This window comes from Camelina sativa, chromosome 11, assembly GCF_030686135.1.
Source record: "Camelina sativa cultivar CO46 ecotype springtype chromosome 11, ASM3068613v1".
NCBI classification, from domain to species: Eukaryota; Viridiplantae; Streptophyta; class Magnoliopsida; order Brassicales; family Brassicaceae; genus Camelina; species Camelina sativa.
In genome coordinates this window covers 28282855-28308040 of record NC_141890.1, presented here as the reverse complement: position 1 = coordinate 28308040, position 25186 = coordinate 28282855, and the positions used below count along the sequence as shown (strand labels likewise).

Here is a 25186-nt window from a genome sequence, read left to right as displayed (position 1 = left end):
ACCTCTAGAGATCTGTTTTTCAGTTTGTGCATACAACAAACAGCCTGCAATTTCTGTAATTTGCAGAATTCACATAGACAATACATAGTCTTTCCTTTTTTTGGGTGTGATTGTGATGTTAATGTTGTACATGGTTTGTCATGATCTTATTGTTTCTCTCTGTGTATTGTGTTGATTATTTCCATCACAAAGGTATTTGAACAGTGCAGTAATAACTAAAGTAGACAAAACAAGAGACCATATTTATTTATGAAAAAAAATGTTCAATTCAAACGAGAGAAAATATCTGAAACAACATTTAGTTTACACAAGTTACTACTAAGTACTAATATAATAGAAGAGATGAACCCAACCGAGTTTAACATCAAAACCATAGTAAACCCCCTTAATGTAGCTACCTAATTAACACTTCCTACAAGTTACTACTTACCATAATCTCAAGTTCAATGACTGTGCAGAAGAAATAAGCTAAGATATCAATCAAGTAATTACAACGTTTCAAGAGACAAATCAGACATTATCAGATAGCAAATTAAGGAAGAAGCTTAGTATGTCTCAAGAGCAAAGCAGAGTACTCCACGCCACCTGAAAGTCCAAAGACTGATCTTGTCGTCCACTTTTAAGTGGTTACCCTTGACGACATCGTTCCACCCCCAGTTCAAAGCATAATTCAAGGTCCCGTGTCCACTGTCTTTCTCCATCGCCCACATCTTAAAACGCACACCCCACTTTTCACATCTTTGGTTCACAAAAATCGCTCCAACACCAATACTCTCATCGTCTTCTTCCTTGTATTCGTTTTTATCTATTGCTCGATACTCCCCTGGCGTCAAGAAGTCGTTCTTGATGAGCTGCTGGAATGGGATTAAGAGACGACTCTGGCCTGATTTCACATCACTCGCTTTTAGACCCTTCTCAAAGATCAGCAACGGGTTTGCGGCATCAGCTCTCATTCTTCTCATCACCTGAAAAATCCACTCTGGTGCCTCTGCATCCGTCCTCCTTGAGAAAGTAGCAGCCTTTGCTTTCTTGAAATTACCGCCCTTCCTCTGTTGCACAGCACGCCTCTTGCGGCTTGTCGTGTTCTCCTTTAGGCAAGGTTCGTAACTAGGGTCGTTCGTCTCTGTCTTATCAGACTTAGCCGTGTTGTAACCGAGGAGTAACGAAGGGTAATTAAAACAACGAAGGTTCAAGAACGATGAAGACATAAAAGACGACGACCCATCAAGATCATCCGAGTTTCGTCTTAGGTTTCTTACCAATTTCCTCATGTTCTTCTCAAAGAGTCTCGTCGCATCATCACTCTCTCCGCGGTAGTCATAACCTTCACAGACGATCTCAGATTTCCCCTTCTTTGCACGTACTAGCTCTGCATCATACACCACAGGCTCATAAAAAAAACTAGGGTTTTGTGTAATTTTCTTCTCGTGATCATCATCGAGCGATGAAGAAGAAGACATTCTAGAAGTCCCATTAGGGTTTTGTTGTGTGTATCTTCTCTTAACCAAAGACGACCTTTTCTTCCTCGGGAAAAGATAGAAGAAACTCTTCTTGCTATCTTCTTCTCTACGACGACGACGGCGTTGTTCTTCTTCCTGAACCATAACCGCAGTATCCGCAAGTAAAAACAAATTCGACCACATATCCTTACCTGAATCCGTGAGATGATTCATACTCATGGTGATCGAATTGAAAGAATCTCAAAAAGTTGTGATAATGAAAGACGTATGTGATCACGCGAAGAAGGAAATTGTTATTGAGAGGAGAGAAACGAATGAAACTGAAGAGAAGAAGTGCCTTTTTCTTGCCTTATATACTTTACATTAGAGGCTAGGGTTTTTTGTTTTTTTCCATTCTTCTTTTGAGTTTAGTGGTTTAATTATTGTGATTAGTAACTAATTATAGCCGTTGTGATCAAATTATTATGGATGATTAGGGTAATGTCATAATTACGATTTAGTCCCTATTTGGTATTTCCTTTTCCCCGAGAATGAAAAGAGAAGTAGTGAAAAAAATTTAGGAAGTTTCTCTGCAGCTTCGTTTTCGTTTCATTTTTTTTCTTGTTGTTGTTGTTGTGTATTTAATTTTATCAAGTGTTTTGGCATTTTACGTTCGACTTCATACAATAACATACAATCCAAAACAGTGGATAGTCTCCGGGCCCTATGGCACAATCTAATGAAGCCATTAATTAGGGCATAGCAATTTAGGGGCTTATTTTAGGAACAATTGTTTTAAGGCTTTTTAAGTTTTTTTGTTTCACAGGTCTTTTACATTAAAGAAAAAAAATTCTAAGCTTTTCTTATAAATTATTTTGTTGGGCTTTCTTTTCACCATATTTTGTGGGATTTAATTCTTTAAATTAATAAAAATGTGAAATTAAAATAATTTGTTAATAACTTTGTTTAGTAAGATTTTAATTTTTTAATAAAACCTAGGGATGTCAAAATGTGTAAACCAACCCAAACCAACCTATAATCATAGAGATTTAGTATTTAATGGATAATGAGTCAACTCAACTCATTAAGCAAATGGTTTGGATCAACCCACAACTCATTTAGCTTAATGGATTAATGAGTTAAATGAGTTGATCCACTTGATATCATAATCAGAACTTTACAGAAATTTAGACCTTGTGTAATTTTATAAAGTCATCAAAGCTTGTGTAATTTTATACATTATCCAAATTATGATAAACATGATATATGTCTCCAATTATTCAAATTTTGAAAACCACAAATCAAACCCTAAACAACTTTTATGGAAAACTTTGTTTACTTTGAAAAAACGAAATCAAAGTGTTAAGGAGAAAGATATGTACCTTAAAGGCAGGACTTTGATTAAAAGACTGAAAAAAATTCTTTGATTAATCAAATTATCATTAGCCATTCGTTTAATTGTTTCATAGATAATAAATTCATACAGTTGGGTTTTTTCAATAGTATTATTTATGAGTGTGCAAAAAAAAAATTTAGGGCATAACTTATTAATTTGCATCGGGCATTAAAAAATGTTGAACCGGCACTGATAGTCTCAAAAGTTTTTTAATCTTTACAAACCAAACCGTATTGTCACAACTTTACAATGAGACATGTCTACATAAAAACATGAGATTTGAACATATAATTGCATGAAAATAGCTGATGAAAACCCAAAAAAAGAACTTGAGGTATATAAACCAAAAATGTGAGAAGAACTCAATATAGTTTTTCTCATTTTCCTATACCACGTAAACCAAAGGATTCTCCTCGTTGGCTCGTTTACATCCAGCTTTCCACTTTATAAACCAAAAAGTGTTTTACCTAAAAATGAAGGGAGGCTATCACAGGTATCTTGCTGAGTTTAAAGGCTGGTGCTGAGAGGAAAGAAGCTGCTGAAAGCACTTTGGTTGCTTACAAGTCTGCTTCTGTAAGTGATTATTCTTTACTTCAGGCTTGGTCTTGCCCACAACTTCTCAGTTTTTTACTCCTGAACTCGCTTGATCGCGCTTGGAGCCTTGCAAAGCAGTGTTTTACGTCATGTGAAATTGTTAACTGAATGAGCTATCTTTTGGATCTATGCAGCAGGCATTTGATTTGATGATGATATTGCTGAGTTGGATACTGATACGGTTCAAGGAATGAAGAAGAAGAAAGGAAGTGAGAAGAGTGAAACATGGGCTAATCCTGAGGTTGCACAATTGGATGAGTCAGCAAAGAGGAGTGAAGACTCTAAGTAGGCCAGAGGTGTTGCTGTTACGGAGTCTACTCTTCATCTCTATATTGTTCTAGCATCTTGTCTTGTGTAATCGAACAAGAGTTTCATAATATACATACCAAACACTTACATATCTGTTGAGAGATCTGTTGTATATGACAGTCATATTTACATAAGAGTAAAGTATAAATATGAGTTTTCAACTTCTACTAGTTTGAGTACAGCAGTGTAAGAAAGAGAAGGGCAATAAGCTATTTATTTAGGAGACCATATACTTGAAAAAATGCCATTAGATGGAGCAATCTCTGCTTATGGATTTTTGAAAGTTGCTACACTCTTCTTTTCTACTTAGTCTTTACTACATCATGAGAATAGTTGCAGCTAGACAGAAGTAGCACAACTATATACACCAATCTAAACCTACTGATACCCTGGACCGAATTGAACCCGACTAAACTGATAACAAATATCGAACAGTGATAAAGTTGAAAGTAGAAAACCAGATTTTTTATCGTCTTATTCTCTTCTCGGAAAGATTTAAATCTTTGCAGTAGCTTCTTGTTTCAGTAGGAGAATTCCCTTCTTCATCCGCGATGCTATCACACTTATCCTAACAAAATAGATCAAAACATCAAAATACAATTTAAGATTAACGGGCATAAGTATATATATAACAATCACTTGCAGTCTTGCATAGTAGTGGACTTCTATTTCTTTCGTTTCTTTCAAATGAAAAAAAATGTTTACAGGCATACCTCAGAACCAAATGCAGCGACAGAATACTCACGATCTGCTCTTTTCCGAAGGCTTAACTGCACAGAAATCACAGTCTCTGACATGTTGACACCTGATGACTTAAATGATTCAGTCAGTGTGTGTAGTACCCTGTCAAAATCAAACCAAAAACCAGTTACATCAAATATCTCCTTCTAAATTTCCTCCAATGGTTCCATTTTAGAACCCTGAGTCTGTTCCAAGTACAATACCAGTTAGGATCTTTGCATACCTAACAGCATCACCACCTATTTAGAAAGAATAACACTATTTCAAAGAGAGACATAGTATTATGGTTATGCCTAGGCAATTTAGACTTCCTAGCCTATTTATGTTAAAAGATCAGCCACTGTATAAAGATGAGCCCTAAGTTTTACACAGGCAGGAAATGAATATACATCCCTAATCCCCAACTATAACCTTAGCCCACACTTCCTATATTAAAGAAAATGAATTAATCAAAGAACAAAAAAAGGTTTGTTTCCATCTATGTAAATCTTACCTTTGTGAGCAGACAGTGGACAAGCTGGATGATGTTTTATCTTCCGAGTTTACCAGTTCATTCGTATTGCAAGTAATTGGTCCACAGCTTGGTTTTGGCTGCCAAAAGTCATGCTGAACAAACTGCGGCAAAGGCTCGGTAGGTACATAAGCTGAAATAGGACTGTGTTCAAAAATCTTGGTACTAACTGCTGGGTCGATATCAGAATCCACAGAATTTTGCATATCCAAGAGGAAACCAGAAGAAGCAGCAACTTCATCATTACAAGAAAAGCTTTTACCGAGTTGAGGATGGTCACCAACCTCCACAACAGACCCAAGATTATTTCCCTGCATCAAAGTTACATGAAACTGTTGTCAAAACAGACCACTACAGTAAAGAATGATGGAACCCAACCAAAGATAGGAGAATGAATATACCCAAGGAATCAGTTTGGTTTGGGTTTGAAACCACATTTGGTGAGCACCTTCATACATCTGAACTTTTTCTTGAAGAAAGTGAATATACTCTATAACCTGAGATACAACGTAAAAGCATAAAACATGATTCTGATTCTGAAACACATGTTCTGTTCCAAAGCTATACATTTTTTTAACTAACCTCCAACAAGAAAGAAGCTTTATCACGTTTCTGATCATTTTGATTCTGAGGTATAATATCCATTAAACTCTGAAACCTGTACCCACCAAGAATCACAAATCAGGAAAGCTTCTACTCAGTATTGACCGACCCTTTAAAAAAAAAAAAAATCAGATAAAAATCCAAACTTTAGAACATTTTATTAACCTTTCATTGATTTTGCTTCTTCTTCGTTGCTCTGTCTCTGAATGTTTCGATCTACCCGAGCTTCGATTTCTCCTCACTGTTGAAGAATCGTTTCGAGAAGGCAAGTTACTGTACACTTCGGCTTCTAGTTGCTCATCTAGGTCAGGAGAGTTCATGGTTCCGAGGAGGTATGAATAAATCGACACTCCGGTGAGACGAAACTCCGGCGAGACGAGAGAGACTGTGATTGATCTCTTGAGACGAAGGGAAAAAAAAAACAAAAACAAAAACAAAAAGCCTTAGAAAGGCCTATTAAAAAAAAAAAAAGCAATATTGTGAGAGCGTCAAAGCCCATTTAAAAACGGATAAGGCGTTGTATTGTTGTTGTAACTTGTAAGTCGTCATAGGCAATTTAACCAAACCGAAAGTATTGAACCGAAAGTGAACCGATTTTTTTTATAAAAAAAAAATCTACAAATGGATTACATTCAAGAATCAAGAGAACCAGTACCGAATCAAAAGAATTGATACCAAACTAAAGTATACTGTATTCGATAACTGAAATTAGAAAAGTATTTTAGTTATTTTTACAGTGACTAACCGACTATAATACCAAAAATTATCGGATAAAATATCCGAATATCCCAAAATATCTATATTAAATATTAAAAAATATTCAAAGAAAATTTAAAAGATTCTAAAATATCTAAAATTATCTAAATAAAATACATTATCTAAATGATTTTGATAAAATTTGAATGTGAATTTCTAATAACAAAGCATGATTAAGAAATTTGAGTATAGCTAAATTCAATTTTTGAATTCTCAATTAATTTGTATAAAGATCTGATTCAAGAGGAATAAATTATAAGCAGATTAAGATGATTAAATGAATTTACATAATTCACATCCCTTCAATTAAGTTCTAATGTTAGAAGGTTGTGTAAAGGACCTCAAACGGTGTTTTCTTAACTTTTCTTGTAAAGAATATTTTAATCCACATCGAACTCATCAGAATTATAAGAAAAAAAACTAAATGAAATGATGTAAATAGACATATGATATACAAAATATTCACGCACTTATTTTACTATATTAATTGGGAAGTAGAAATATGAAACTAGCCTCGTAAAGTGTAAAAAATTACATTGTCATGCCATTTATTTTAAATAATTATCAGTTTTGAAAAAATATATATATTTTTCTCTCTAGTTAATTATGGATGGCAAAAATTACTAAATAATTTTTTCAAAAAATATAAACCAATGAGAATTTCAAAAAGTAAGATTTTATATCTAAGTATACAATATGACTACTTTTAATATCTAGATTTCAAAGATTTTGTTAAGATTTTAGATTATGATTCTCTTATCACCTTTCTTTTATGTTATTTACAAATTGTTTTGAATTATCATATAATATATTACTTAATCTATGAAGAAAAATGTGTGTTTTCATTTTCCACATTGGCGAGTTAGTAAAACTAAATGTATGTGATTGATAAATTAATAAATTTCATTTGCTCACAATTACAACTATAAAACTACTTCAAAATATTTCAATGATGCAAATACAACAAACAAACAATATAAAAATGCAATATACATCAAACAAATTAAAAACAATAATAATCTAAAATAATTAGTATTCAAAAGATATATATAGATTTACCGAATAATTGAAATATTAAAAAATATTATCTCAAACAAAATAACTTTTTAAAAGAAATATAACAATAATTTTTATTATTACATTATAATTTTTAGAAAAAATGTTAACATGTGTTTTACAGCACGAGATATCTCCTAATTTATTTATAAAGATGAAGTGTACTAACCATTCTCCATCTATTTCATTCCCATTTTCCATTGAACCTGCTGGGAACAACCTTTTTTTCTGGATTTATTACCAATATAATCATAAAAAAAAAACTATTTTCCATGAATTTTAGCCTAAACTTCTAATAAACTTTAATTTTTAGCCATTCCAACATTAACACAAACTCTTCGATATATTTCTTGTTGAAAGTAGACATGATCCTATTAATAACGAGTATAACCAAATAATTCTATGGGAGTAGTAAAATTTCTAAAGGTGATTATGTTTTATTGAGTTTGACTCGAAAATCATGTTTGAGGATAGGGTCCTTCTTTTTTAATTATTTATAAGTTATTATTGAAATTTTTTTTAATTTGATTGGGTAAAATAACAATATGAGATTTTAAAATTGATTAAAAAATATAATTTATTTGGTAAAGAATAAAAACTTGTTAAAAAATATAAATTTGGATCATTTTATAAAAAACAATCGTTCACTATAAAAAACGGAAAGATGCTAATAGTATTCTTTCAAATAAAAAAAATATTATTCAATTATTTATTTTCAAGTTGAAATGCCATTTTCATTTTTTTCAAAATAAATAAAAAAAATTGCAAAATCTGAATTTGAAACACTACCGGAGATGGTTTAATGCATAATAAATGACATTATGAATGTCTATAAGTCTACCCGACTACCCGAACCATTAAAGAATGAGCACATGGAACAACGAGCGCTTCCGAGTCGGTTTTTAGTGTCTCTTTGGGTCGAAATGGTAAGTGTTGCCAACTAATGCTTCTGATTTCATAAATTAATCGAGGGTTGGTTTGCAAATTTTTTTTGAAAGATCCTCTCATTCCATAACTAATTTGATGCTATAGTAAGAACTATCCCATTTTTTAAAAAAATGCTATGGAATTTATGACTTTAAGTGACTAATTTGAAATGATAAATATGCATACAAAACCTTTAGTATGAATGAGTGTAATAATGGTGACTCTTTCTAATCCTAAAAAGAAAATGAATCATATAGGCGTATAAACATAAAAACATTTCGACCATTTATATTGCAGAAGATGAGCATCTTTTATTAAGTTTGACTCGAAGACCATGCTTCATGCGGAGGATAGGACCAGGAGCTGGTTCAATCTTTTGGCCTTGGACAACTTCAATATTATAGTTTTGTAATATTTCCACCACAACTGTCTTCATTAGAGTCATAGCTACCTCCTTACCGAGGCAAGCTCTTGGGCCTGCATTAAATGTAAAGAACTTGGAGGAAGACACTTCTATAAATCCTCTTGTCTCCGAAACCCATCTCTTGGGGTTAAATTCCAAAGCATCTTCTCCCCATACTGCGTTCATCCTCCCCAACGCGTAAATAAAGATTACAATCTTCATACTTGGGTCGACTCTATGCCCACTTGGAAGCACATCTGGTTTTACGGGAGACAAGCGCTCGAATGGAACCGGAGGATGAAGTCTCATTGCTTCATACAAGGCACCACGTAAATACACTAGTTTGTTCAGGAATTCCATCGAATCATACGTCGACCTCTCGGGGTCACCAGCTCCTTCTTGGTAGATGGGTGTAGATCTCTTGGCGAGTGTTAGTGACAACATGAGGGTTTTGAGACAAACGCCAAAAGAACCAAGTGAGCGCAGAAGCAGTGGTATCCCTCCCAGCTAGAATGAAAGCTAACATGGTGTCTCTAAGAAACTTCTCATCATTATGGTACTTCAAGTACATGCTTGCATCTAGCTTCATGTGGGATGTCAATAGATCCCCACCCTTCTCCACTAGAATTCTCTTTTGATCTTATATCTTCCCTCTTATCTAATATAAACTTTTTAAAAGTTCGATTTAAAGTGGCGTTAGCTTCATACACCTTCTTCTCTTGTCCGAATCCAACCCATCTTTGGAGCTTCCACAAGAACTTTGGTTTAACATGCCTATACATAATCCCTTCTCCTATATCGTTGAGAGCTTTACCAAAATCATCAACCTTTGACATTTCAATAGAGAGAGATCTAGGATCATGACACCCAGTTACTGTCATTAGAGTTGCGTCGAAGGCAGACACGGCTCAAATATTTTCTGGAGCCTGAGCTAAAAAAAATTTTGGACTCTATTTCTCATGATAAAAAAAAAAAAAAAAAAAAAAATTAGACCCTAAAATCAAAAGAAAAAAGCCCAAAATATAAATGGACCCTGTGCATTTGCACCCCCATGCATAGAGCCGGGCCTAGTCGAAGGTATACCTCTTGAACACATCTTGCAAGTCCACGACCTTTTCTTCCTCGGCTATATGATCGAAAAGAGAAACAAGCCCGTCCTCGTGGTACTCATTGTCAACTTTTGAAACCCTTGGTGGTCGACCATGGCTTTAGAATCTTTCCTCAAACTCCTTCCATAGCTCCGAGTCCGCGGTGAGTATTGATCCCATCTAGCTCCAAGAACATCAAACACTTCTTTGAAGTCAGGACCTTTGGTTTAGTTAATTGGAGGAGTATGATGAGTTCATCATATGATGGATATTTTTGTCATCAGCACTAAACACCATATCCATTCTAGAATACCACGGTCTTTTGAATACAAACGTCAAGTTAGACTTCTCCAGAATCCCCACGCTAAAGTCATAGATTCGATGAAACTCCAGAAGTAGACTAGGAAGCATCCCAAAGCTGGCCAGTTTCTAAGGAATCCTTTACGAGGTTTCTTGAAGAGGTAGAAGAACCAAATGATTAGGAAACGATGGCTATGGAAGCTTGAACTAAGCTTATTGAGGCCATTGAGTATTTTGAAGTTTAATTGAAATATTGAAGTAAGTTGTGATGGGTTCTTGTTAATTAGTTTTTCTTTTTTTCTTTTTTTGAGTAAAATTGGGTTGTTTTAGTTGCGCAACTTAACTGAATACACAAACAATAAATGCGCAATAATTTCTAATTTCTATGACTAACTATAACTGCACCGACAACAACATCAGCGCAACATGTCAAACGACGTCATGACATTGACGACGCTCATTAGTCACACTACGTATAGGATGAGAAGATAATTTGTGGACATTGCAAGTATATACTATTATTTTGGAGAGAAAAATAATAACTTTAAGAGAAAAATAAGGGTTTCTCTCAAATTAGATGTTTACACTTCAAGTTTCTAAAATTTCTTTTGGTTTATTAATAGTACATAAAAATGGGGGAAAAAAAATTGAATCTTAAAATAAAATTGAAACTAGGATATAAATGGATAATTATATCTTTTGAAATTAGGAATTTCAGATATCTAATATTCAAAAAATTTCAAAATATAGTTTTGTATCTAGCTAATCAAATAAGTGAAAATTATGATTGGATATATGTATTGAAATTAATAATAGTATTAGGATATATCCCGTGCTTAAAGCACGGATCAACATTTAAAAAAAATTATAATATAATAAGAAAAATTATTGTTATATTTCTTTTAAAAAGTTATTTGAAATAAAATAAAATAAAAGAAAGATGATAGTAAAATCATAATTTGAAATCTTAATAAAACTTCGAAATGTAGTTATTAAAAATAATTATATTGTCTACTTGGATATAAAATCTTAGTTGAAATTCTGATTGGTTTATATATATATTTTTTAAAAATAGTAATTTTCGTCCATAATTTTATTAGAGAGAGAGAAAATATTTTTTTTTAACTAATAATTATCTGTATTTTTTAAAAAATCTTAGCGGTTAATTTTTTATATTTTTTTCAAGTACAAATTAGTTTTGATTTGAATATATATTTTTTTACTTTTCTAGATTTTTTTAATTTTTGATCTGTCAGCGTTTTTTATTTTTTAATTAATTATATTTATTTAATTAGTTAATTAATCTTAATTAAATTTTCTAATGGCAATTTAATGTAATTTTTATACATTTTAAGGTTAGTTTCATATTTGTACTTTTCAATTAATATAGTAGGATGTTTTACCAAATATATTGGTTATGTAATGTATTCCTTCATTGGTTTTTTAGTGGGATAGACTTTTTTTTTTAATTCAAAAACACATATAATCTAATACTATGAAAATGTTTAAAAATGTTTGTGAAGATTTGTTTACGTAAAAGTCTTCTAAAATCAACTGTAAACAAGTTTTAAGAAGCTTTCTAAGCTTTCTTAATAAATGATATGTTATTTTCTTGGTAAACATATAACATTTGTTGTGGTTTCTTAATATCTTGGTCACACTATATATATTAGTACTAATTAATATCTTAGCGATGACTAAATTAAGCTGAGTTTGAGTCTAACTGACATTATGTCAGGTAACAGTGGTAAATCTCTCGCCAAGTTTCTCAAACATAAACGAAAAATTAAAATAATATATAATATTTTTAAATTATATGAGTCTCTAAAAAAAAGTGACAGTCTCTCATGATCTCTTATATGAGAGACTCTTTCAATTTTACTGAGAGATTTTCATAATTAAATAATACTATTTATTATTTTATATTTTTTTTGGATGTATTAATGGTCGGCTTGTTTTAGTTATAAACTTATAATCGTGTATATCAAATCTTTTCACATCGTTATTATGAAATAGGATTGCAGATTAATAGTTTAATACACCTGGCGATATTTGATGCCTATATAAGCCTCAGGGCTGCCGACAAGAAATAAAAAAAGCCTCACATGCATGGACTGCAGATAATGATGGACCAAACTCCAAACGTCGAGTAAAATAATTTTAGAACACGCGCGACTGTCTCACAAATCCAGGGATAGTTTTTTTTCTTTTTGTTTTTTGACAAATTCAGGGTTAATTAACTGTTATGAGCGCAAAAATTGAATTGGAAAAAATATGAATTATATTTATATAAACGAAATTATAAATGAATTACAATAACATAATATTAAAGCATAAAATAAATTATGGAAGCGAGATATGATATATTTTCCTTAATTCATTAAATCGGCCGTAAGTCCTTTCGGACAATCATGATTTATGAATCTTAGAATACAACCGCTCACGAAATCTACTTTATACTCTTGAAACTACTAAGCTAAAAACTTACTTGGACGAAGCAAGAGAGAAAAGCTTGAATGAAGCCAAAGAGAGAAGAAGCGGCGGCAATTTTAGAACTAGAAGAGCTTTGTGTTTTTGAGCTTGAGAAATAATGAAAGGCTGCGCCTCTATATATAGTGGAAGGAGGTGTGTCTCGCGAGAATATTCTTTGAATATTCTTGGAGTACTCCGCAAGTTCCTTGGAGTAGTGCCCAAGTTATTTGGAGTTCACGCCAAGTCTTTCCAAAAATTAAATGAGCCTAAAGCGTTCCAAAAATTACTCGCGAGGATTCCCAAGAGCCCAAGAGCCCAAGGCCAACGGCCCGCGGCCGCGTCTGGCTTGATTTGGTTCGATTCGGTTCGGCGCGTGTGGGAATTTTCCATCTTCCTTCTACACACTTTTGAAACTAGAGGAGTGTGAAATCAAATCATATATAAAGGAGTGAAAAACACATCCTATTTTCGATGTGGGACTTTTTCCCACATCCCAACTTGCTCACTTCACACTCTTATTTCTCATACAAATCAAATTCGTTTTAAATGTATGAGTATACCATCTTGTAGTACTCGTTACCAGCTTTCCATTGCACTATCGACCCGAAAATTCCGTTTAGCCATTTGGCCGGAATTTTGCCAGAAAGTCGCCGAAAAGTCGTCGAAAAATCGCGGGGAAGTCGTAGGAAATTCATTGTCCAAAACTTGCAATTTTTCTGAAACTTATTTTTGAAAAATTCAGTTCCAACAATTTCCCACATAAATAAAAATAAGTCGAAACATATGACACAAAACTAACCCTATAGACTGACACTACTAGCTAGACTAGACATAATTTCGAGAGTATGTACAAAAACTAATTGTATCTGAGTTGGTGGCGTTTTTCAACCTTGAATCGAATCATTGTTATACTAATAACTTGTTGAGTTTACTCGGCCAGATGGTGAACATGATGTCTTGAACCATCCAGAGTTTTTTTTTGTAAACTTAGACAGCAGGTATAACAAGTTTCATTTTCTCGTAGAACGAGGTTCTCTATTGTGTTCATTGTGGCCTTGAACATGCATGATTAATCATGAGTGAACTTGGAGAGTATAACCTCACATATTCTCCTAAAAACGACCTCATTTTGCACTTGCAAGGTGATTTTAATAGCTGATTGTATTTAAAAAAATATCCTGTAAGTATTTCAAATATTTTACAAAGCTAGATTTCAAATATATATAAAAAAAAAGTTATTATTTTTAAACTTTCAAATACACTATTTTTTTTATGTTAATTTAACATGATCCCAATACAAATGCACCCTTTCTAATATTTATCGCAAACTTCTATCCCTTCTTTGCTTCTCATATGAGATGACATTATATTGTCGTGCTGTCTTGATCAAAGTGACGTCATAGACGAGAGATTTTAGTTCAGTGGTGTTTCCTTACTAAAAGGTGTTGTTTATCAATTGATGCGTGTTAGACAAGATATACATATATCTTTCTAGATATGTATAAATCTATTTAGTGTATATCTCTTTGTGATTGGATAAACTCTATTATGTTGTATATATATGTGAATCATCAATACAATGATCTCTACGGAGTTTACCTTTCTACATGGTATCCAACGCATTCAATTAGCCTCCAAGCTAACAGCGATCAATCCTCTCCGCTATCTTCCTTGTTTTCTTCTGTTTCTTCTCCTCCTTCTTTTTCTCTACCTCCTGTTGTCGCCATGGCAACCCCACCCTCTTCCAATGAAAAACCTTTCTCCATCTCTCAGATCAAAGCATACATCCTTCACGCGTATCTGACCTTCATGCGTCCGGACATTGCGTTTGCCGTACAATAGGTCTGCTTGTTTATGCATGATCCTAGGGAGTCTCATCTCAAGGCGTTTAAACGCATTCTACGCTATATCAAAGGGACTATTTGTCACGACATTCATATTTACCGGTCCTCCGTCACTGGTCTTGTTGCTTATTCCGATGCTGATTGGGCTGGTTGTCCGTCTACTCGCTGCTCGACCTCCGGTTATTGTGTCTTTCTTGGTAACAATCTGATTTCTTGGTCTTCTAAGCGCCAGCACACGGTCTCTCGTTCAAATTCTGAAGCCAAGTATCGTGGCGTTGCCAATGTTGTTTCTGAGGCTACTTGGTTACACACCCTTCTCTTGGAAATGCATATTCCGTTGGATCGCGCTACTATTGTCTATTGTGATAATGTGTTTGCCATCTACTTGTCTTCAAATCCGGTCCAACATCAATGGACCAAACATGTCAAGATTGATATTCATTTTGTTAGGGAGAAGGTTTCACTTGGCCATGTGGGTGTTCTACACGTCCCGTCGGCTCAGCAGTTTGCGGATGTCTTCACCAAAGGGCTGTCGTCACCTCTGTTCCTCACTTTTCGGGGCAGCCTCAGCGTTCGTCAACCTCCCGCTTAGTCTGTTGGGGAGTGTTAGACAAGATATACCTATATCTTTCTAGATATGTATAAATCTATTTAGTGTATATCTCTTCGTGATTAGATAAACTCTACTACTGTATGTTGTATATATATGTGAATCATCAATACATTGATCTCTACGGAGTTTACCTTTTTACAATGCGCTCAGTTTTATCTTCTTCATGGAGCTTTCACATTCTGTTACTGTATTAGAGCATCTTGCTCCTCTTCGCACACTTTTCTCATGGGCCGTTGATACGTGTGATATAGATAAGTAAGTGCACAAAAAAAGAATAAGCATCGAATCAATCTACAAACAACATATTGTATACAATTGGTATATAATCGACACTATTATGTTACCGACACTATTATGTTACCGACACTAATATGTTTTCTTGGTTTCTTCCACCTACCTACTCGATCAACTCTCTCCATAAACATGGATTTTAACAATTAGCCGCAAAAGTTCATCTAGTATGTCAAAAAAAGCTGTAGATTATCCTATATCTCCACGAAAGACTTTTTAACTCGAAAATTAAACTTCATATTTACTTTTTCAAGAGAAATGCAATCATGACATATTCAATAGGGAAAACAACACAAAATTATATTAGATTTAAATACTACTGGACCATCTGTGGTTATTTCTACACCACGATGTAGACCAATAATTTGGAAACATGACTTATACATGTGGTTATTCCTCCACCATGAGCCTCTCTGCCTTGAGCAAGAACCTATCATTTACATGGCTAGTAATTAAACATCATTTTTTTACCACAAATATAATGCAAAAACATCCAAACTGCATTTGATGACTCGTAGTTAAAACTGCGACTCAAACGCATAAGTACGTGGGGGGATCAAGAACCTATTGTTTCCATAGGAATCAAATATAAATTTGCCATGGCATTGATGGATTTTGCCATTCTGTCTATATTGTTATGAATTTGCCATTTTTTAGGTTACAAAAATACGATTAAACATGCGTTTAACGTGTTATGATTAGGTTTAGTTGGTTCCATTATATTTATCCTTAAAATTTAATATTTTTTTTATAAATACGTATTTTATCCAGTGTTCAAGAAAGCGATCTAGGTGGTCGTCTAGGCGCTAGGCGCTCAGCAGACGCCTAAATGACTGCCTAAACCGCTTAAAATTACATAAATTTTATTTTAATATTTATTTTTGATTTTTAACTACATATAATAAAAATTATTAAGTTTTCTATATGTATTCGTAATTATAAACATTTATATGTTGTTAATATAACTTAAATAAATATATTTTTTTACTTTTGTTTATAATTTATAATTTTTTTATTTTTCTAACATATATTTGTACATATTTTATATATATAATGTTTTATGTCGTAAACGCCTAAACTGCCTAAAAACTGTCTAGACCCCGACTAAGCGTTCTAGGCGCTAGACGGTATCTGGGTGGTGACTACGACATTAAGTATTAAAAAATGGTAAAGCCAAACTTTTATTTAGGAAAATGGCATATTCGTAAATGTTATCAGGGAAATGACGTTGTCCGTAAGAATACCTTTCTTTAGCCTATGGTCCTCACCCAAATGTACGGTTCTGCCTGCGGCAACATTTATGTATAAATTGACTAACCATTAAAAGATTTTGACATGCAATTAGTTATATTTTCGTAGTTTTTTATTTACAGTATTTAGATGAAGATATTTTACTTTTGCATGATTTTTTTTCTCAACAAATTTTTACTTTTGTATGTTTTAGAGTGAGGAATTTGTTCAAATTTCCATTTTCTCACTTTTGCTTTTTATAATGAAAAAAACATAGATATTTTACATACATTTTAATTTGATTATAAAATTATTTGATATACAGTTAATTAAGATTTTTTAAATTAGTTACTTTAAATGAATACAGTTTAATCTTTAAATGATTATATTTGAGAAACCAAGTTTGTCTTTTTTTTTAATTGAGAATACCTTGTTCTAGACTTCTAGTAATGATAGAAACAGGCTATAAATTAAGTGAGTATAATGCATATATGCAACGACCATAGAAGTCTAGAACAAGGTATTCTCAATTAAAAAAAAAAAGCCAACTGAAGAACAAGTGATGCATATCAGAAAACTACATGCCGCCATGTTTGCCAGTCCCGGAATGGGCCACGTCATGCCGGTGATGGAGCTAGCTAAGCGTCTCTCCGCGAACCACGGGTTTAAAGTCACCGTATTCGTCCTCGAAACTGACGCAGCCTCCGTTCAGTCAAAGTTCCTAAACTCAACCGGTGTGGACCTCGTCGATCTTCCTTCGCCGGACATTTCTGGTTTAGTGTACCCGGAAGACCGTTTGGTGACCAAGATCGGAGTCATTATGCGTGAAGCCGTTCCAGCCCTCCGATCCAAGATCTCTGCCATGCATCAAAAGCCAACGGCTCTGATCGTCGACTTGTTCGGCACAGATGCATTATGTCTCGCAGCGGAACTAAACATGTTGGCTTATGTGTTTTTCGCTTCCAACGCGCGTTTCCTCGGAGTTTCCATGTATTATTCAACTTTGGACAAAGATATCAAAGAAGACCACGCAGTGCAAAGAAACCCGCTCGCTGTACCGGGGTGTGAACCGGTTAGATTTGAAGATACTATGGATTCATATTTGGTTCTTGACGAACCGGTGTCCCGGGATTTGGTTCGTCACTTTCTGGCTTACCCAAAGGCTGATGGAATTTTGGTGAATACATGGGAAGAGATGGAGCCCAAATCATTGAAATCTCTTCAAGACCCAAAACTTTTGGGTCGGGTCGCTCGTGTACCAGTTTATCCGGTCGGTCCGTTATGCAGACCGATAAAATCATCTAAAAACGCACATCCGGTTTTTGATTGGTTAAACGAACAACCAGATGAGTCGGTTCTTTATATCTCCTTCGGGAGTGGTGGTTCTCTTACAACTAATCAGTTAACCGAATTGGCGTGGGGGCTCGATCAGAGCCAGCAAAGGTTCGTATGGGTGGTTCGACCGCCGGTTGACGACTCCTCTTACAGTGAGTATATCTCGGGTAGTGGCGGTGGTACCAAAGACCACACGCCAGAGTATCTACCGGAAGGGTTCGTGACTCGTACTTGCGATAGAGGTTTCTTGATCCCATCATGGGCACCGCAAGTTGAAGTCCTGGCCCATCGGGCCGTTGGTGGGTTTTTAACCCATTGTGGTTGGAGCTCGACGTTGGAAAGCGTCCTTGGCGGCGTTCCGATGATAGCATGGCCGCTTTTCGCCGAGCAGAATATGAATGCGGCGTTGCTCAGAGATGAACTGGGAATCGCCGTCAGAGTGGACTATTCAAAGGAGGCGATTTCTAGGTCGAAGATTGAGGCGTTGGTGAGGAAGGTCATGGCTGAGGAGGAAGGTAAGGAGATGAGAGAGAAAGTGAAGAAGTTGAAAGAGACGGCGGAGATGTCGCTGAACATTGACGCTGGTGGTTTGGCGCACGAGTCACTTTGCAGAATCACGGAGGAGTGTCAACGGTTTTTGGAACGTGTCGGGGGCTTGGGAACTGGTGCTTAGATCATGTGCATTGTTAGTTTCTCACTAAATTTCTTATTAACGAAAGAAATAATAAAATATAAAATAATAATTTTTATTGTAAAAGTTTGTTAAAACAAGAGAGTAAGTTTCTCCAAGATTCTCATTTAAAAATTGTTCTTACCTTTTAGGAGAAATTCTTATACTAAAAAATATTATATTATATATATATATATATATATTTTAAGTAATAAATTTTGTTGAGAAACTTCTAATGTATATACCCTTAGAAACGGTACATGTTGTTTCTTAAACTATTGTTTTCTTTCATTATAACAATATAGTCAGTGTTTTGTAAAGTAAGGATATTATGAGAACGTGCATAGCTAGAAATTATAAGGCCATCTCCCATCAGTAGAAACATACTAGGTTGCTCAAACATAATATTTTTTTATTTTTAATATTTATTTAAATTTAAAATTTAAAATAAAAATTTAAACCAATGATTGCTTAACACATGTTAGATGGTTGTTAGCAACATTGCTCATTTAAAAAATCGTGTTTAGTCTTATTTCTTCTTTTCGAGTTATCCTACTATATTAATTGGGAAATACAAATATAAAACTAACTTTAAAATATGTAAAAAATTACATTCAATTGCAATTAGAAAAACTTAATTAAAATTAAATAATTAATTAAATAAATATTTCTAATTAAAAAACGAAAATAGCGTAAACATCAAATAAAATAAATTGTAGAAAAGAAAAAAAAAATCTGTTTGTACTTAAAAAAAAACTAACAGATAAGATTTTTTTTTTACATGTTAGTTATATATTTTTACTTACTTCACAACTATAACAAAGATTTCACAAAGGTTTAAATAATTTTATTCATTACATGCAAATGTTCTTTTGATAGGTTTTCAATAAACATTTTTAAAATACAAAAATTATAATATAAGCAACAAATTTTTAATCACAAACCATTATAAATAACATATAACAAAATAAATTTTTATAAATTTTTATCAAAAAAATTCAGTCCGCGGTTTTTCGCGGGATAGTACCTAGTTGTTATTTTAATAAGAATGTCTAAAAGAATAGATGCTAATGTCTTTATGAAGACAAAAAAAAAACTGAAACATCTTAAATCTTAATTTATGATTATTTTTAGGACACCCAAACTCTCATTAATCACTAATTGAAGTGGTCTCAAGGTACTCAAGAGTCTCTTAATATAGGAAAAACGGCTTTTTCATACCCCGAAAATTGCACTGTGTTGAATTCATACATTTAATTATTGATCGGGCCTAAACATACATTATGTTTTCAAATATTTGAATTTCGTACCCCAACTTCTAAATCAATACCCCAAATTTAAATGATGTGCCATAACATACAAAAACGTGTTTATGGCCTAACTCAGTTAAGTTTCCGTTTAATCATGCTGACGTGGATTCCACGTGTGCGCAGTGGTTCAGACGACGTCGTTTTGGAAAAATTGAGAATCTAAATTTTTGGCCAAAACGACGTTGTTTTTTATTTCTCTCTCAAATCTTTCTTCCTCTCTCCCGACACTCTCTCTCACGGTGGAAGAACCCTAGAATTTGGGCATTTTCAATTTCGGTTCAATCCCACTTAGATTGTCCTTTTCTGAAGCCAAAGGCAATGATTCCCGAGGATGAAGGTGGTTCGGAAGTCGCACTGGAGTTCCAAACCGGTAATTTTCGAAAGATCATTTACGAAATATCTCAAAGTTTATCGATTGATTAGCATTGGTTAGTTTGATGGATTTTTTTGGTGTAATTGCATCACAAATGTGATATAATAGTGGGTCTTTGTATAAGTCGTGTATAATTTGTGTGTGTGTGTGTTAGAGAAAATCTCGGTTTTGAACAATCTTTGGTTTTGTTGTTTGTAGACCTGAAGATCCAGTTTTCATAATCTACTATAATGGAAAGTTTGAAGTCGCCAATGGTACTGTGATTGCATATGTTGGAGGCGAGACCCATAGTCTTGAATGCAAGGCAGAGACAATATTTACAAACATGGTGGAGTCGCTTAGGTTGTTTATGGTTGGGCAAAGGATCTGATTTAAACTCCCATACGAGATGTTCTCAGAGTTGAAGTTGTTGTATGATGGATCCGATAATTTCCAGAGAATGTGTTCAGCTGCGATGTGGACAAGATCAATAGAACTCTATGTGGAGAAGGATGAGATTTCTGATGATGGAGATGGTGAAGAAGAACAGAATGATGATGGAGCTGGTGAAGAACGAGGCAATAGTAAAGCTGGTCAAGAAGGATTCAATGATGATGGAGATGGTGAGAGAGGCAACGATAGAGCTTGGTCTGTTAGAGATGGTGAAGATGAGGATTGTATCGGTAGAGGAGATGATGATGAGGAAGATGAGGCTTGTGATTCTGAGGCCACTCCTCAGAATTCAGATGATGAGGATGGTGGATCCGAAAAAAACCTTAGGTACAAAAAAGGCAGTGGAGAGATAAGATTGGGGCAGGTATTTGACAGCATACCTTTGTTCAAGGAAGATGTTGTTGAGTATGTGCTTAAGGAAGTAACTAATGTGAAGTATTCAAGATGGGGATCTGAGAAATCAGAAGTGATATGCTCTATAGGTGGTGGTTGCAAATTCAGAATCTATTGTTCTTTTCAAAAAGAAAAGAACACATTCCAAGTCATGTCATGCAATGACTTGCATTCATGTATCCCAAACAAGTATAGCAAGGTAGTGAAGGATGGGGTCATTGCAAAGTTAGTATTGGATGACATTAGGAATGATCCTACTTTCAAGCCGAAGGCAATACAAGCAGTAATGGAGGACCGTTACAACTTGGTGGTCACTCTAGATCAATGTAGAAAAGCCAAGACAAAAGCATTGGCAATCATTCAAGCTGAACATGATGAACAATTTGCTAGACTAAAGGACTACTGTCTAGAGCTACTTGAGTAAGTTTTTCTTTTTAGATTTGCATAACTTTTTACATTCCGATTCTCATCTCTAACCTTGCTTATTTGTTTGTCAGTTCTAACCCAGGGTCGACTGTTGAAGTGGGAACAATGAGAGCTGATGAAGGTATTGAGAAGTTGGACAGGTTCTATGTCTGTTTGACAGCACTCCGGAAGACATTTGTTGCTTATTGTCGACTCATATTTGGGATTGATGGTTGTTTTTTGAAGAACAATGTCAAAGGCACTACAAGAAATATCAACATTCATAGCATGAGAAGATAGCTCATTTTACAGAACTGCTATGAAAGATCTATGTTTATTTTAATTTCTATACCATAGCACTAAATGAATGCTAAGATAAAAATTTACTAAAAGGAAAGCTAAAATCGTTTATTCCGCCAATACTTAGTGAAATTTTAAGTCCCACATCCGATTGACAACAACACAACAAAACTTTCACTTTTCCATACAGAGAAAGAACAAAAAAAAAATCCTCTGAAATCAAACCTAGGTCCTCGGTCTCATTAGAACACAAATCAATTTTTCCTATCGATCCATCTTCATCACCATGTGGATAAGAAGCGTCTCCTCTCATCTCAAAATCCTAGCCGCCGGTGTCGTCGCTGCTTCTCCTCGTCTCCTCTCATCTCAAAACACTTTTTTCCCCCTTTTCTTTTCTTCTAGGTTTTGATAACAGAGAGAGAGAGAGAGTCACTATAAAGGTAAAGTATATCATCATCCTTACTCCCTCACTTCCATTGTTTCTTCATTTCATTATCTTTCTTTATTTCTTCGCTTGACTAGAGAAATGTGTTTCAATTCCTCTTATTGGTACAAAAAATCTAAAGTTTTCTCGTTTTATTAAGAAAATATTGAACCTTTTGTTTTTAGGTAAGCTAATCACTCTACCAAGTTATCAAATTTGTTTAGTTATTTACACTTTCTCGGCTCTGTGATCTATATTTAATTACACTATCAAATTTCTTTATAAACAATTGGCAGGATAGAGGTTTATTTCTCTTCTTCGTTCTGATCCACAATTGTCCTTCTTCTCTCAGATTTTTGTTTCCTGGGTTTTGTCTGGGAGGAATCAATCAGCGAACCTACGGTACTCTCTCTGTCTCTCTCTCTCTCTCTCTGGCTCTTTTGTGTGTTGTTGCTGCTGGGTGTAAACTTTTTCTCAAAATCGAAGCTTTATCGGGAATTGATTGACAACTAAACCCTAACAATTGGTTTAGTACTTTTGTTTAGAATAGAGGAAATGAAGAAAGAGTTTGTACTTTTGATGCAATAGTCTTTCTTTAATTCTTGTATGTTCTTTCTAGTAAGTCGTTCAATGATGATCTAAAGCCGTTCTTTAGCCATTTTCATTAATGTTATTTGTAATCAATGATTTCCATTTTTAGCTTCCTCTGTAATCCTGATTTGACTATAGTCTATAAAATGGTTCTGAGATCGATCTTCACCAAGGAACCTCTCAATTGATGGATCTTCTTCAAGGTTAGAAATTATTTGATTCTCGATTATGAATTTGTCTGCTTCTTCAGTCGGAAAGATTGTAGGATTTTATTGACTCTTAGCTTTGTTGTTTTTTTTCCCAAATTTAGGAGCTTTGGTGTGTACTGTCATCTTTCCTAAATTTTGTGTGTACTTGTATACATATGCTATACATATTTTCTCAACCTTTTTTCTTATAGAGTTATACTCATATTTCTTGTGTTTTTCAAAAGGAGGAGAAGGAGATTGAAATGGAAGATGCAGATAAAGAAGAAGAGTGTGTGAGCGATATTGACCTCTGTGATGGGAAGAATCCTTTAGCCGTGGTTGAATATGTCAATGATATGCATACTTTCTACAGGAAATCTGAGGTAACTTGGTCTTGTTCAACACACATTTTTGCTTTTCTGTTCTTTATCATTAATGGGCTTCTAGTTTCAAGGACTTGGTACTTATATATGTTTGATTCATTCTTATGATTCTACAGAAACTTAGTTGTGTGCCTCAGCTTCTCTTTTCTAAAACTGCGGAACTTTGTTTCGTTTCTTCTTGTGTTCTCCAAGTTTTATAGATAGAGAATCTCCTCTTTTCTTTTAATCACAAGACATGTTAGTATTTTGAATGGTTAGTTAGTACATTAGTGTGATTGTTCTTGTTTTGTCTAAACGTTTAACTACGTTACAGGTTTTTGCATTGAGAGATGGATGATAGTGAAGGTAAGCATCAAACTTGTTTAATTGGTTTGGTTTATGATACATCAATTGGTGAATTGTTAGTTGTTTGATTTCCTGTTGGTTCATGATGTTCAGTTTCATGTTCAAGGCTTGTCTCTATTTGTCTGATGCTTGGCAGTGAATTGCTCTACTAAATGTTCCTGCACTGGTGTTTTGTTTGATACAGGACGAGCCCATCTGAGTTTATTGGTCCGTTTGATCAGTATATGGAGTACTCCATCTGCATGAGATTTGAAGGCGAAGAGGCTCCTAAGCAGAGGTAACAGAAGAAATTATTTCAGTAAAACCCTCATGCAGAGATTGTGGAATGGCCAGAAGCTGGTGACAAGCCCATACATATATCGGCTTTGGTAGTCTCGTGAGTCTTTTTTTTACTGAATTATATCTATCATATTACCTTTCCATTAGTGGATGTTTGCATGTTTGGTATATGTTACTGTAATATGTACTTGATGTGGTTTCATATAGTGAAAGAACCTAAGTACTTATTTTACTAGTGGATAGTGTCCCTCATGACTAGCTATTCCCGAGATACAAGGTTGTGGTAATGTCTAATATTCTGGAAATTCTCTTAGTTTTTTAGCCTTGAGTTAAGGACTTAAGTTAATATGAAAGAGCTTTGTTTTTCCTTGAACACAGGTACAATCGTTAGTTAAGGCGATGAAGGACGACGATGGTGTGGCTAGAGCCGCGAAGATCTGGTTGTTGGTGTTACGAGTTCAACGGAAGATCTAGTTGGTGGCACTTAGGATGTTTGTTTAATTTTGTTTCAATACTTGGCTGCAATTAAGATATTAGTATAAAACTTGGTATGATCTTATGTATGACATTGTTTTGGTTAAAATATTTATATTATATATAGATGATGTATGAAATATGAAATCTATATAGAAATAAATTTTGTAATATAAACTAAATCGTTTTAATAGAGCTATGGTAGAAGCTCCTAAGATAGCATGAAAAATGACTTATTACATTATTTTAAAAAATTAAAAAAGTGTGATAACAAAGCATTTCGTTACTGCTATGGTTGAAGACTTTAACATAGCATACATATCTGGTGTTATCGTATGTGTGGTACCTACGATAACAGTGGCCTAACATAGTGTTTGTGAAAAAGGTATGAATGACGTATTATAACTTTTCTCTACTGCTATCAATGTAGATATTTGTTGTAGTGAGGTCAACTCTTGGCAGCTATAGGACGAGCTGCCAACAACCAGTTCTTCCCTGTTGCATGGGCTATTGTGCCAGTAGAGAATACAGATAGTTGGATATGGTTTATTCAGCTTCTTAAAACAGACTTGCAACTTGGAGATGGTGAAGGATTTAGTCTCATCTCAGACAAGCATAAGGTAAGTTGGCTTCCTCTTAACCTCAAATTTAGTCTACATTATACTTAAAATATGAGTTTGAGACACTTACTCTTTTTATAATAGGGTATGC

The 25186-nt window shown here is 34.2% G+C and overlaps 3 protein-coding genes, 1 long non-coding RNA gene and 2 pseudogenes across 13 annotated transcripts; 3 read left to right on the top strand and 3 right to left on the bottom strand.

The window, feature by feature from the left end:
- Positions 1-434: 434 nt before the first annotated feature.
- LOC104728336 (putative B3 domain-containing protein At5g35780 pseudogene) lies at positions 435-1734 on the bottom strand (annotated as a pseudogene).
- A 2234-nt stretch (positions 1735-3968) lies between these two features.
- On the bottom strand, positions 3969-6120 carry LOC104724248 (transcription factor BIM3-like). Its single transcript, XM_010442712.3, has 6 exons — positions 5759-6120; positions 5573-5648; positions 5392-5487; positions 4973-5301; positions 4452-4581; positions 3969-4306 (listed from the first exon to the last, which is right to left on the bottom strand). Exons 1-6 carry the CDS (start codon positions 5911-5913, stop codon positions 4205-4207), a joined length of 888 nt encoding a protein of 295 aa, XP_010441014.1. The 5' UTR covers positions 5914-6120; the 3' UTR covers positions 3969-4204.
- A 2498-nt stretch (positions 6121-8618) lies between these two features.
- On the bottom strand, positions 8619-10349 carry LOC104728335 (alkane hydroxylase MAH1 pseudogene; annotated as a pseudogene).
- A 6673-nt stretch (positions 10350-17022) lies between these two features.
- LOC104728333 (UDP-glycosyltransferase 72E3) lies at positions 17023-18713 on the top strand. Its single transcript, XM_087471738.1, has one exon. It carries the CDS (start codon positions 17136-17138, stop codon positions 18579-18581), a length of 1446 nt encoding a protein of 481 aa, XP_087327864.1. The 5' UTR covers positions 17023-17135; the 3' UTR covers positions 18582-18713.
- Positions 18714-20649: 1936 nt separating this feature from the next.
- On the top strand, positions 20650-25143 carry LOC147934524 (uncharacterized). The gene is made up of 3 exons (XM_087472661.1): positions 20650-21506; positions 21584-21750; positions 24923-25143. Exons 1-3 carry the CDS (start codon positions 20650-20652, stop codon positions 25141-25143), a joined length of 1245 nt encoding a protein of 414 aa, XP_087328787.1.
- LOC104724246 (uncharacterized) lies at positions 21945-24652 on the top strand. Of its 10 annotated transcripts, none has more exons than XR_015570343.1 (8): positions 21945-22231; positions 22568-22617; positions 22916-23009; positions 23240-23377; positions 23691-23722; positions 23907-24098; positions 24209-24284; positions 24380-24652. It is a non-coding gene; the product is annotated as an uncharacterized LOC104724246 (long non-coding RNA). The 10 variants fall into 10 exon arrangements; XR_015570344.1 differs by lacking the exon at positions 21945-22231 and adding an exon at positions 22261-22400 and having other exon boundaries at positions 24209-24278; XR_015570338.1 differs by lacking the exon at positions 22916-23009 and having other exon boundaries at positions 24209-24278.
- Positions 25144-25186: the final 43 nt, after the last annotated feature.